This window comes from Drosophila albomicans, chromosome 2R (assembly GCF_009650485.2).
Source record: "Drosophila albomicans strain 15112-1751.03 chromosome 2R, ASM965048v2, whole genome shotgun sequence".
NCBI classification, from domain to species: domain Eukaryota; kingdom Metazoa; phylum Arthropoda; class Insecta; order Diptera; family Drosophilidae; genus Drosophila; species Drosophila albomicans.
The window spans coordinates 31,517,321-31,530,855 of record NC_047631.2 but is presented as its reverse complement, the minus strand read 5'-3'; the positions used below and the strand labels follow the sequence as shown (position 1 = coordinate 31,530,855).

General features: G+C 38.8%; 3 protein-coding genes and 2 long non-coding RNA genes across 5 annotated transcripts; 1 reads left to right on the top strand and 4 right to left on the bottom strand.

Moving 5' to 3' along the window:
• Window positions 1-306: 306 nt before the first annotated feature.
• On the bottom strand, window positions 307-6,213 carry LOC117573281 (E3 ubiquitin-protein ligase Godzilla). The gene is made up of 9 exons (XM_034256370.2): window positions 5,857-6,213; window positions 3,536-3,943; window positions 3,288-3,463; window positions 3,134-3,228; window positions 2,882-3,075; window positions 2,620-2,815; window positions 2,200-2,550; window positions 1,836-1,983; window positions 307-1,771 (listed from the first exon to the last, which is right to left on the bottom strand). Exons 2-9 carry the CDS (start codon window positions 3,647-3,649, stop codon window positions 1,408-1,410), a joined length of 1,638 nt encoding a protein of 545 aa, XP_034112261.1. The 5' UTR covers window positions 3,650-3,943; window positions 5,857-6,213; the 3' UTR covers window positions 307-1,407.
• A 334-nt stretch (window positions 6,214-6,547) lies between these two features.
• On the bottom strand, window positions 6,548-8,708 carry LOC117575705 (general transcription factor IIF subunit 1). The gene is made up of 4 exons (XM_034260034.2): window positions 8,542-8,708; window positions 7,528-8,483; window positions 6,897-7,469; window positions 6,548-6,831 (listed from the first exon to the last, which is right to left on the bottom strand). Exons 1-4 carry the CDS (start codon window positions 8,563-8,565, stop codon window positions 6,624-6,626), a joined length of 1,761 nt encoding a protein of 586 aa, XP_034115925.1. The 5' UTR covers window positions 8,566-8,708; the 3' UTR covers window positions 6,548-6,623.
• Window positions 8,709-8,800: 92 nt separating this feature from the next.
• On the top strand, window positions 8,801-10,582 carry LOC117575706 (uncharacterized). Its single transcript, XM_034260036.2, has 2 exons — window positions 8,801-9,039; window positions 9,102-10,582. Exons 1-2 carry the CDS (start codon window positions 8,905-8,907, stop codon window positions 10,479-10,481), a joined length of 1,515 nt encoding a protein of 504 aa, XP_034115927.1. The 5' UTR covers window positions 8,801-8,904; the 3' UTR covers window positions 10,482-10,582.
• A 120-nt stretch (window positions 10,583-10,702) lies between these two features.
• LOC117575710 (uncharacterized) lies at window positions 10,703-11,019 on the bottom strand. The gene is made up of 2 exons (XR_004572901.2): window positions 10,904-11,019; window positions 10,703-10,848 (listed from the first exon to the last, which is right to left on the bottom strand). It is a non-coding gene; the product is annotated as an uncharacterized LOC117575710 (long non-coding RNA).
• Window positions 11,020-11,023: 4 nt separating this feature from the next.
• Window positions 11,024-12,361, bottom strand: LOC117575709 (uncharacterized). The gene is made up of 3 exons (XR_004572900.2): window positions 12,006-12,361; window positions 11,870-11,951; window positions 11,024-11,104 (listed from the first exon to the last, which is right to left on the bottom strand). It is a non-coding gene; the product is annotated as an uncharacterized LOC117575709 (long non-coding RNA).
• Window positions 12,362-13,535: the final 1,174 nt, after the last annotated feature.

Genomic DNA, 13,535 nt, shown 5'->3' with positions numbered 1-13,535 from the left:
AGAGCTGCACTTAAATAAACGCTTTATATTTTTACATTTGTGTAAATAATAAAGTTGAATGAGCTATTAAAGCGCATCTGCTTAAGGAAGTTTGCAAAGGGGCGCGTCAACCTTCCCGCATAGCAAGCAGCTTTTGTGCGAGAGCGAAATTAAAGTGTAGCATACTTTCTTGCAGCTGACTGAAATACACAGTCAATTTTTATAGCACACGTTCAGGCGACGTCGAAAATGGAATTCTTTTGGTTTGTATGAATTATGTTAAATTTATTGTAAGTTAATTTTAGTTTACATTTTGAAACACACAAGTTATTATGTCTTTATGTTTAATTGATTTCGTTTTACATTGTTTACGTTTATTGTTCTGAAGAGCTTTCATCAGTTGCAGTTGTTTCTTTTTTATATTTTTGGAGAAATTAATCACAAACTAGCGCTTACATTAATAATTATTATGTTAAATATATATTTTTTTTTCAAATCTTTCCACAATGTGGACTTTAGTTGTTTTGTTGAGTTCAATTGTTAAACTGCGCCTCTCAGGACAACAAAGAAAATTCACGTCATTTAATTTGGAGAACTTAAAATTAGTTAAATTGAGGATAATATACAGATTAACGTCATACAAAATATAATAAGTGGATAATCAGATAATATTTTTCATGTCCGAAAACAATTTTCACATGCATTTAAAAACTAGTGTTTCATCAAATAAAACAATTACACATTTGATTTGATTTGATTACCTTAATTTTATGAACATTCTCTTTTTACAAGCGACTTTGTTTTTTTTTCGGAGTGTTGAATGGTATTGAGTGGATTTAAAATGTAAAACAAAGAAAAATCGAATCTAAATAATCCGAATCAGGTAAACAATTTCAATCTTATACAGTGATAAATGGTATCTCATTTTTCATTTGACATTTTGTATGTTGTTTCGACTTTAATTATGCAAGCCAATTATAATGTTAGTAATAGTATAAGGTATATAAAATAAATCACAATTTGTATACGCATATTCATGTATGTATGTATGTATCTATGTATAGACGTAGTAGGTATGTATGTATGTATCTTTGTGGGTATGCTTGAATGTAATGTGTGTTGCGATGCAAACCATAATCATCCATGATCCACGATGCACGATGATGATGATTACAAATACAAATACAATTACAATTACATATTATGTATATTAAGGGTAAACATTTGTTAATTGTTTAAAACAAAGCAGCTGGCAGCCACAGCTCACGGCCGCAAACCAAGCGACATTTTGGACATTTCTATTCAGTTGCGTGATTACTACACCTAAGAAAGGGATTCCTGTCTGTCTGTCTTGTCGCATTGGTGTGACGACCTATATTGCCTAGTAAACTAAACTCACTATATCGCCCTACTTCAGTTGCGTCTAATTCATATGAGAAACTGGCGATCATCGGCGCCATGCGGCAACGCGGCTACTCCAATGCCGCCCTGTGTGGGCGTTTGTAGAAACGCTGATTCATCTGCCCCCGCAGATGTGCCATGCTCTGTGGCTGGCGTATTGATTGCGATAGGTTCGTAAATTGAACGATGCGGTGGCATATCGTCATCATCTTTGAAGGAGCCGCTTAAATTCGGATTGAGGATGTTGTTTGATGTGGGCGTGGGCGTGGGCATCGCAACACTTGTGGCAGTTTCCTCCAAGCCGCGTACAACACTGGTGCCAGACTCCACGTTTTCCAGATACGGCGGCGCTGCAACACTAATGCCAAGGGGCTGACGACGGAATAGGAAGCTAAAAATAAAACACCACACAATTAAGCAAAGCGAGATCTATTAATAAATGTGAGCACACTCACCTGAAGTTGAGACGCGTCCATAGGCTCTCCCTTGGCTCATTCAAGTGATCCGCCAGATGAGCGGGCAAATTCGGAGCCCGATCGAATGGATTGACACGTCGTTGGGATGCTGACGATGTATTAGCCTGTGTCGTGGCTTCCAGCAGCGCTGCGAACAGACAGAACAGAATTGTTAGAACTGGCACGTGATTAAATTATAAATAGCCTGATAGCTAAGCATCAGCGATAAGATTAATTGTATAACTGTCACATAAAACAATAAATTTAACATTAAATACAAATAATCCCTAACAATCGGGGTTTAAGAATAATAGCTTTACGTTTTGCGTATTAAGTATTTAAAACTTTTGCATAATTAACACACCATTTTCATCATCTGAGCTGTGATAATCGACCGCCTCAGATGTTGAGTTGTTGCGCACAACATCGCCGTGACGAAATGTGCCGTGTCTTGTGATGCCAGTCGAATTGATGCTAGCGCTGTTGCTCCCACTGGCGCCAGCAGCGACGGCGGCAGCAGCAGCTGCAGTTGCTGTTTGTGGCTGCTGTTGCAGCAGCGGTGTGGTGTCATCATCAGTATCGGTGACGCTATCTAAAGAAGGCTGTCGATTCCGACTCGCACGAGTTTCGCCCTTCGTAAAAACCTTCCGCTTGCATATGGGGCACACACGACGGTTCTCAGTTAACCAGGGATCAATACAATGCGTGTGATAAGCTAAAAGAATGATGAAATAATTTGCATTAGATCGTAACTAATCAGTTTGAAAGCAGCTGATACACTTACGATGCGAGCAGGGCAACACACGCAGCTTGTCATCCTCGACAAAGTCATCGAGACAAATGACACAGGTCTCATACTTGATGTTCGTATTGTTTTTCGTGTAGCGCAGCACTGGCAGCTTCTTCAGCATGCTCTTTGGTAAACGATAACGACGCAGACGCCGCTGCTCCCTTATACACTTGTATATCATATAGATAATCTAGAATACAAGTAAAAATATAATTAGCTTTTTGTCAAATTTCTCGAAAAGTCGAGTCGTTCATACCATGGTAAGAAAACAGAGGCCAATCAGTATGGAAAATGGCAATATCAGCTGTGTGTTGATATTGAAGGGCAGTTCATCGTTGATGATTAGCACCACCTCGGGCGAAGAGAACGATAGCAGTGTCTTGCCCGTGGTTAGACCCACAAAAACGGAGGATATATGTATGCCGGTGCTATTATTGGCCGTCATTTGTTCTATTGAAAAGAAATGAGTTAGTACTTAGTTAACAATATTTGTGTACTTTATTCTTACGCAATTCGTCGCCTTCATTGTTGTAGATGATCACAGCAAAAAATGAAGCATTTTGTGCCACACGCACCTTTTGCTCAAATGTACAATCTCCGCCGCTGTAAAATAGATGCCACAATTGAGTTGACATTATATTTAAGCACTTTGTTTAACTTACCGTGATATAATGGCCACGAATTTGGCACCCGTTGGATATCCAGTACGGGGTGGCGGTTTTAGATGCGTACAAGCATACGGATTATTTGTATCCTGTGGCACCACAAACACTCGCAGACTGTTGCCCGATATAGATGGACCAAAACTGGATGGCAAATCATTGAACTCCTCAATCAACTGCGGTAAGCAAAAAGGTGATAATCAATAAATGCAAATAAAAGTGAACAGAATATTTCATCGTTTGCCTACCTGACTTGTGGTGCGTCTGTAGACGAGCACATGGCCCTCGAGCATTGTTTGGTGGCAAATCAGGCAGAGACCAAGCAATGCCAACTGCACTGGGGTACAACGATTCCTGGCCATGATGTCAGAGTCTGTGTTGTGTTTTTTTGCGGCTTTCCGGGTTTCTGCCAGCTGTGTCTCTGCCTCTGTTACTCGCACTCGACAATTGACGCGACTCAACTCAACGTGCAGTTGTTGGGAACTGTTGTGTTTTCTTTTTTTGTTTTTGTTATTGGTTTACACGTATTTCGCTATTGCTACGTCTGCTGCTGCGGCTGCTGCTTGTGATTTTTACCATTCGAACTATTCGCATTTCTCATCTGTGCTTAATTTACGCGGCTGCCTGCTGAGCGTAGTTTTGATTGTTTCGAATGGCTGAAAAAAAAAACACAAAATAAGAAAACAAGTGCATAAATGAAAATCCATCAAAGGCAAGCTGCAAAGTCAAAGGCAAACAAACAGCCGCAAAACGGCCATTGCTGTCTGATAAGATAATGGTGTGTGTGTGTGTGTGTGTGTCTGTGCATGTATGTGTGTGCTCATTTGTTTTCAACTTTTTTTCTTCTTCACTTTCTTTCGCGCAAACAGCTGTTCGATGTTTGTTGACAAAAATGTTAGTGCTGGAACTTCGAGCGATAGTTATTGCCAACTTATGTAACGAGCTGCATTCAAAGAAAACTACTTTTGGTTTTAGTACAGCTACTTAAAATAGTCAGTAGTAATAATATAAAGGCAAAACAAAAGCTCATAAAGTAAAAGAATTTCGAGTAGTTGACAGCTCTTCGACTCATTAATCCACAACGAATGCACGAATCATGAGAATACCGTTGCAGCTGTGTTGTTGTTGCGTTGCAACATTATTGTTGTTGATTTTGCTGCTTTGATGCGAAAGTGCCTTGTTATGATTGAGTTTAATTTGAATCAATTGAAATCTTGCCACATTTTTCAATTATATCTGCATAACTTAGCGCACAACTAAAATGCTGTTCAAGAGAAAAAACAAATGCAGTTTGCCTGCTCAGCTAAAAGCGATAACCCCAGCTCATTTAATTGTTTTTGGTCAGCCGGCATAGTAAATGAATAAAGTGAGTCATGCTGACGTTAGACGATAACATTCAGACAGCACTAGCAGCACTTATTTGGACCAACAGAAAAGAAATACAAAAGAAGTTTTGGCTTATCGGCTGAATACAAAATGGCGAACACCACATAACATACACTATTTTTATCGGCTTACTATCGCAGCTGTTCGATAAGTATCAAGGAGCAGAGAGTTATCGAATGATAACCAATAAGAAACTTGCGGGTTCAATTGGATTTAAAATTGCATTTTCATCGCCACGGGCCTCCAAAAACGCAGACAGATGTACATATTTACGGAAAATTTGTGAGAATTGAATCGAAGCTGATAATCCATTTGGCATACATGTGGCGGACACACAAAAATGTAGCTAATTTTTGTAATAAATTCATAATTAAATAAAAAGAACGTCACATATAATTAACACATCGTGTCCCATACACAACTAATACCAATGTAGCATTAATGAGAACGTGACTTCGTTTTTATTGTATTCGCAAATAGTAAAATACATGCATATATTGTATACACATAGTACATACATACATATATTCACATAAATAAACAAACAAACACAAAGCAAATGCCGTATATAGCTTACGGATGGACGAGCGCGTGCCTGGCGATAAATTTGTGTACGACGTTCCTATGAACCTCTCAATATTTGTAGCTTTACCCCCACCTCCGAAATGTAATGCTCTTCTTATCACTTGCTTAAGAGTGTTGCCACACTTTCAAGAATAAAAAAAAACAAATCAATCAAACTGGACACGAAAAACTACAAAGCAAGCACAGACAACCACCCACAACATACGCACACTTATACACTCACACATGTGTACATACAAATACACACACACAATGCCTTGAACTTTACACACGCACAAAGAAAACGTCAAGGTTTTCACAATTACAAATCTGCAGTGCAAAAAATTACAGCACAACAGGTGAAAAAAACACAGGACAATAGATGACGACAATCGAACGCGAGTTTTATAAGCAAATTGAAAAACTACACGATAAAATACTAATAGACCAACGGCATTTTCTTTTGTTATGCTTTCACATACATACACAAACACTCACAGTGTGAGTCTCACACACACGGGTTTGCACGTTTGTGTGTGCGTAAGTGTTTATTAATTGTGCAAGAAAACAGCTGGGGCTGAAGATGTGGATTCAATAAAATTGCATTTCTGCTACTCACTCGTTTATTTTCTCAAAGAATTCAATAGAAATTCAATTTGGCTGCAACTGTTAAATGTTTGCTGTCGTTATTGTTATACTGTGTTTTTTTTGTCTTGTTTTAACACTCGCTCGCCCCTTTAATTATCATTCGTTTTCGCTCGCACTCGTTGACATCGCAATAAAATTGCGTTGCAGCTTTGATAGTGCTATTTGGGACACTACAGCACATGAACACTACCACTTGTAAGCATTACGTATGTATGAGAGATTAGTGTAATTTGTGCTGATTAAACATTTTTCGTGTTAGCACAGGTTCGCGTATTAGTTATAATTATTATTTTAGAACTTCAGAGCAGAGCCCCACGCAGCAGCGTGACCAAAATACGAATCTGACAAAATACCATTTTGTTGTGAACCGAATATACCACTTCCGCGACGAACATAGGCCATAAAAATACTAGCTGGTCGCGCTCTTAATAGACCATTAATAGGAATTTTTTAAAAAATTAAGGAAATATATTGGACTTTTTATTTATAAGTACAGAATCTTGGAAACTTTGGGGGACCTCCCTCATTCTAGTCTCTAAAATATTTTTTATTGGAATCTAAATGTTTTAAAACATATAATGAAGACATTCCTTTTACAGTGAAAAGATGGGACATATGTATGTAAATATTTCACCATATTCTGTAATAAGATAAATTCAGAATGCAGTGAATTACAAATGCGATATTTATTAAGTTGTGTTAATATAAGCCCATGACAAGCTATGCAGGCAATTAATATTAAGAAGAATTGATCCATAAATACATTTTCCCCTGTATGGTGTGCTTAACTGGATTGATTTTCTTCAATATCTTGGTCATTGTCTCAACCAGACGATCGCTCGAGACACCAGTCTTTTTATTTTTGAATTTCGTCAGCAGCTCAGTTGCAGTCAACGGTTTACGCTTGAGATAACGACGCACAGCCTCCTCGGTAATACCGTAGTCCCTAAAAAGGCGAAACAAATTATAAAATATGAAACGCTGATAAGAATTTCAAGTGCAAAAACTTACTCTACTTTGTTGCTAACAACACCAGCAAAGGAAGATGGCAACGAGTTGCTAAGCTCGCTCTTCGGACGCTTAGCCGGTGTGCTGTTGGGACTGTTGCTTGTATCGGAGCCAGTTAGATCACTGGGCAAGCTGTTCATCATCTTGCGTTTGTTGGCATCATTCGAGAGCGTTGGCGTTGCCGAGCGTGATTTATTTGTTTGGCTGCCACTGGCAATTGCTTTGTGAGCGCTGCTCTCTTTCTCCTTGTCTTTGTTCGGTTTCTTTTTAATCGGCCCATTGCTGAGATCATCTTCAGAATCAGTGCTATCGGAACTGAGATCCGTTGAGCTGTCACTGCCAGTTGCTTTGGATGCCTTCTTGTCGTCCTTGGAGTGCTTCTTTTTCTTCTTATCCTTGCTGGCTTCATCTTTGTTCTTCTCCTTCTTCTTTTTCTCATCACCTTCCTCCTTGTCGGACTCATCTGATTTCTTCTCCTCATCCTCTTCCTCGTCGGAAGTAAGCAATTTGCGTAAGGCATCCTCCTCGGCCACACCTTTCATATCCTTGACCATCTTGGACTCTGGATCCGGTTCACTATAAATGGAGTAGTGAATTAGTGTATATGTAAGTGAAAGTCAAGTGTATAACTTACTCTTCACTTGAGCTGGTGTCGTAGTCCATTTCACGGCCCTCCTCATCACCGTCATCAGACTCTTCAAACGCTTCATCGTCCACATCACGTTTCTTCTTCTTTTTGTCGGCACCCTTTTTACCCTTGCCCTTACCTTTTTTGCCCGCCCCTCCATCATCACTGTCCTCCTGCTCTTTCTTCTTCTTTTCCTCCTCATCCTCGGAATCGGATTCATCCTCAGAATCGATCCATTCATCCATATCAGTAATCTTCAGTTCCTTCGACTTTTTGGTGGCTGCTTTAAGCAGTTTAACCTCCTCCGGATCTTGTTCTTCCTCCTCGTCGCCGCGCAAACGTTTGCGCAACATGAGAGAGAAATAATTCATAACCTTCTTACGGCGCCCAAACTCCTGTTCGGCTTCCTCCGCGGACAGCGACTTGTAACGCTGAATGGGCTGAAAGTTATACCATTCATTCAATGGATACGCCTCTATGGCACCGTCAGGAGCATGGGTAAACACATAGAATGCAGCATTCTCGCCAACGCCTCCCTCGCGAATGCCCTTGAACTTTTTGCCAGTCTTGCCGCCCACTTTCAATATCCAGGGCTGAGCGTCTGGACGATATTTGCGTGCAATGATACCGAACTTCTTGCGGCGCGCCTCCTCGCGTTGATCGCGGTTGTATTCGGAGCCAGCACCAAATTTCGGTTGGTCCTCGTCGATGCCACGAAACTCTTTCATATTATTCTCACGCTCCAACTTTACATTACGCCACTGGGCGAAATCCACATTAAGTGTTGCATTGAAGCGCATCACATGATGCTTCTTGCGCATCTTGGGCACTCGAATCTTGAATTCCTGCACACTAGCCGACGAGCTACTAGACGCTGCTGCTGCCGATGCAGCTGATCCAGCGGTTGCCGATTGCGATGCAGTTGAGGACGTGGTACTTCCATTATTTCCACTGTTTGAGGACTGCAATTGAATATGCTCGAGTTATGCGGCAATTGTGCGATTTCTCAGTTTTACTTACTGTCGATTTTGTTGCACTCGACATGCCTAGTTATTAGGATAAAATAATACTACTCTACACAATATATATATATATTTATTAAAAGTTTACAACGACAGCGACGAATGCGTTTTGTTGCCCGATGGAATGCAGATCCGTGTGACCGTATGCTGAATTTCGCAATAATAATTGCCAAATTACACTTTGTTTTTGGTATATTACCAACATGTGTTCCACAAAAAAATTAAATTATCGATTAATTTTGTTGTATCGTTTTCGATAAGCAGTTGTTTACACTTTTCGTTGTCAGATTTCTTCAATTTCGGAAGTGCTACTTGTAATTTGTTAAGTTTTATTCGTTTAAGCTGGTAAAAATAAGCAAAAATGTCGCGAAACGGCGTGCTCACCGACGAGCAGAGCAAACTGAATGCTCGCTTGGAAGCACACATGGTCTACATATGCCCCGAATGTGGCAAAGCCTTTCGCACCCAAGTCGAGTGGCGACAACATTTAAATACAGTGAGTTGTGTGCATTATAATTGGTGAAAATTATTAAATGTTGGCTGGAATGTTATTTGCAGAAGCACGACTATCTGAATAAAACGCATGTCGATTTCAATTTCAAACAAATTGATAAAAACTTTCACGAGTGCCAAATGTGCTTCAAATGGGTAGAGAATGCACATAAAACGATTGCGCTACTGCAATATCATTACTTCATGCATCTGGAGCATCGTCAGACGTATCGCTGTGTGCACTGTCGGCTGGCTTTTACGCGGCGACGTGCTCTGAACGATCATTTGCTTGGCGCGCACATCAAGGAGATTGAGAAATATGAGGCGAAGTTAAAGCGCACGCCACAAGAAACCAAGGGTCCAAAGACGATCGCAAAGGGTGCAACGTTGTCGTCACGACCACGCGATGATCTGCTAGAGAAGGCTTTGATGGACATCGATCTGCAGAATGACGATCAGCATGAAGCGGCAGCAGGCAATAAAGCTAATGCGAATATCAATTCCATTTCACATTCCAGCGATCAAGCGCTTGATCGTTGCTTAAATGCTTACGAGGATTTTGTGCGCAAGGAGGAATCGCAGCACCAGGCACCAGATGATGTATTAGAGGCACCAGGTTTGGAGTTTTTGCAGCACCATACTGAAGAGATCAAGACAGACAAAGAAGTGGTAATCATTGAGATAGATGCTCTGGGTGCTGAGGAAATGCATAAACTACAAAAGAAAATGAAGAGTGAACCAGATGCGGAAACCGATACAAGTCCAACGCGTAAACGCAAACGTGACAGCAACCAACAGACATTAGATACAAGCAAAGACGACATGGATCAATCAATGGGTGGCATCGCCAATTTAATAACTTACCTGTGTCCACAGTGCGGCAAGGAGATTGACAACGTGAACGATTGGAGGCGACACGTGTTCAAGAAGCATGATTTTGAGCACTTCATCGAGAACAGCTTTAAGATTAAGGATAATCATAGCGTATGTCTCAAATGTCACGAGGTGCAGCCAACCACAAAACGTTTAGAGCTGCAAAAGCATTGTTTCAAACATCTGCCATATCGATCGTATCTAAAGTGCAGGATTTGCGACCGCTCCAAGACGAGCATGCCCAAGATGTTCCACCACATACGCTACAACCATCAGGATGAGCTGCAGCGCAAGAACAAGACGCAACTGCTCATCAAGCCAGAGCCCAAATGGGGCGTTAAGCGCAAGCTCGACAATTCAGTGCAAGATCTTACAGTGAACGCGGATGATGAGCTCGTCTGTAAATTTTGCCACAAAACATTTAAAACCGTGTGGCGATTCGATCGTCACGCCACAATCTGCAAGGCACAGGATGCATATATGCAAGTAACGACTGTGGATGCTCTACTAAAGCATTTGAAGGAGGGACAAATACGCTTAAATGCGATAAGCAGGAAAATGCAATTGGAATAGTACAAGGGATACACAATTCTCGGCAATGCGATAATTTATATAAAAATTGTGAATAAAATAATTCAATTTTTAAGAAAATTGATAAATAATGTAAAAGGACAAATGCGCTTAAATGCGATTAGTAGGTATTGTGAATAAAATAATTAAAATTGTAAAAAAAATTATAAAAACGTAAATTTTACATATATTACTCTAATAAATATAATACTAGAAAAAAATAACGTTGTTTCTTAAGATTTTATTGCGATCGAGAAAGTAAAAGTAGACCTTTAATCTATTAAATTTGTTCACAAATTAAATTTGATTTTGAGTTATTTTAACACTGTAGAATAATATCTGCAACCAATGAATATAAAGAAAACGTGCACTGGAATGATTTTGATAAAATATCAATAGGATTATTGACCTTAAGTATAACTTACCTGGCGTTGTTATAAACAGATTAACGCTTGGCGATATTGATCCGAAAACCAAGAACGTCAAACATAGATGTAACACGCGAAATTTTCAGATTTATTGATTTCCGAAAATGTTATTTTCATAATATTCATGATCTGTATATTATCACTTTAATACATTTGAATAGTATCTACATCCAATGATTATGAATAAAACTTGCACAACTGAAATGCAGTTCAAGGTACATTAATATGAACTTTGAATTTTGTTCTTTTTATACCCGCTACCCATAGGGTAGAAGGGTATTATAACTTTGTGCCGGCAGGAAATGTATGTAACAGGTAGAAGGTGGCATCTCCGACCCTATAAAGTATATATATTCTTGATCAGCGTCAACAGCCGAGACGATATAGCCATGTCCGTCTGTCCGTCTGTGTGTCTGTCCGTCCGTCCGTATGAACACCTAGATCTCAGAGACTATAAGAGATAGAGATATAATTTTTTTCGACAGCATTTGTTATGTTTGCACGCAGATCAAGTTTGTTTCAAATTTATGCCACGCCCACTTCCGCCCCCGCAAATCAAAAAAATCGAATAACAAGCGTAATTTTAAAGCTAGCGTTTCGAATTTTGGTACATATAATAACTACTATAGTGGTTATGATTTCTGAAAATTTGGTTACGATCAAATAAAAATTGTCGAAGTTATTAAACAAATACTTTTGTATGGGCAAAAACGCCTACTTACTAGGGGTCTGAGTTGCTTTGGCTGACAATCTGGTATATTTTGCCGTCTATGGTATATTTTGAATGCGGTACTATGTCCATATACCAAATATACCATTTGGTATATTTTTTAGTATTTTTGCAGTATATTCGGTATATTTTGAGAAAATACCGCAAAATATATTTCTTTTATTCAAAATGGGTAGCGGGTATCTCACAGTCGAGTACACTCGACTGTAGCTTTCTTACTTGTTATAACTTACTTGGCACTATCACTAAAAAAAAATAAACGAAAGGACATATTGAGCCAACAACTATGGTCACCATGTACAGTGGTGCGATGGACTAAGTAAATGCGAAATTCGATTAAACTGAGGATAACCAAGTATTTATACTTACTGCTTTAATACTGTATAGCATTAGAAGTCCAGCAAGCACAGTAAGGCACGCCAGAACAATCATTAAAATATGACCGTTAAAATTTAATGAATAAGTTACTTTATAATATTCATTATCCTTGTACGCAGGAGCATCGCGATTTTCGAAAAGTGTATACTGCACTACATGTAAAATCAAAGCTAAAATTCCAAAAATGATAGTCCAAATACCAAAAGCCCAAACTTTTCGCTTCAGTGAACAACACCAGTTGTCTAAGCAATCACACGATTCACACAAACACATTTTTAACTTGAGATTGAGCACTTTCTATTCCGTAAAATTTTATACAATGTACAACTCTCAGGGTCGATTGATTTTGGAATGGATTATTATATTTGAGACACGCTTACTTCGATCTAAACAGTAGTTTGAAAGATGTATATAGAATATTTTCTTCAATGTAAGGGAAGAGGTTTATTCAGTTTCTCAAGACAGAATCGTCTAGATTTTAGCAACTTTGATAATCAGTGAAGGGTCTATTACAGTCAACAAATGATAGTAACTTTCTTTATTTACAGGCGTTGTTATTAAATTGATTCGAATGTGTTCAACAGGATTATTGTGTCATCGAAATTTGTCTTTAATGTTTGCGCTTGACACTTCGTAAGCGATTGGATCGTCGAACCATTCGCTCCATTTGTTGGTACTTTTCTGGTATGACCTCAACGTCTACTTCGTGGTTACTGGTGATGATCTCAACTCGTCGCTCCTTGGCTGACGAGCGCTTTCCAATGTTAATGTTAACAAGACCAATGTTAATATTGTTAATGTTAATATTAATGTTAAAGTTAAAAATCTTTTGTTGCCGTCTATTGAACCGAAAACCAAGGACGTCATAAAGAGTGGTGCATTCGACTAACAAATGCGAATAGTAGAATAGAAATATTTTTGTTTTTTATTATGTTATTTATGTACTTACTGCATAAATGCTGTATAAAATTAAAAGTCCATCAAGCAGTTGAAGGACAACCAAGGCCATGCATATCCACATATAGATATGTTTTAATTTTGATGAGTCCTGCACATTGAAATGTATATAAAGCCATATTACAAAAATCAATGTTAGAATGCCACTTATTAGCATAAAGACAGCGAAAGCCCAAACTTTCTTTTTGAGTGTACCACACCAGTCGTCAATCCATGAACACGATTCACAGTTACACTTGTTAAATTTAAGATTTCGATTCCAGATTTATTGGTTTCCGAGACAATTACTTGAAATTTTGTAATATTCATGATCTGTATATTATCACTTTAATACAGTTGAATAGTATCTACATCCAATGATTATGAATAAAACTTGCACAACTGAAATGCAGTTCATGGTATATTAATATGAACTTTGAATTTTGTTCTTTTTATAACTTACTTGGCACTATCACTAAAGGAGTATAACCGAAAGGACATATTGAGCCAACAACTATGGTCGCCATGTACAGTGGTGCGATGGACTAAGTAAATGCGAAATTCGATTAATCTGAGGATAACCAA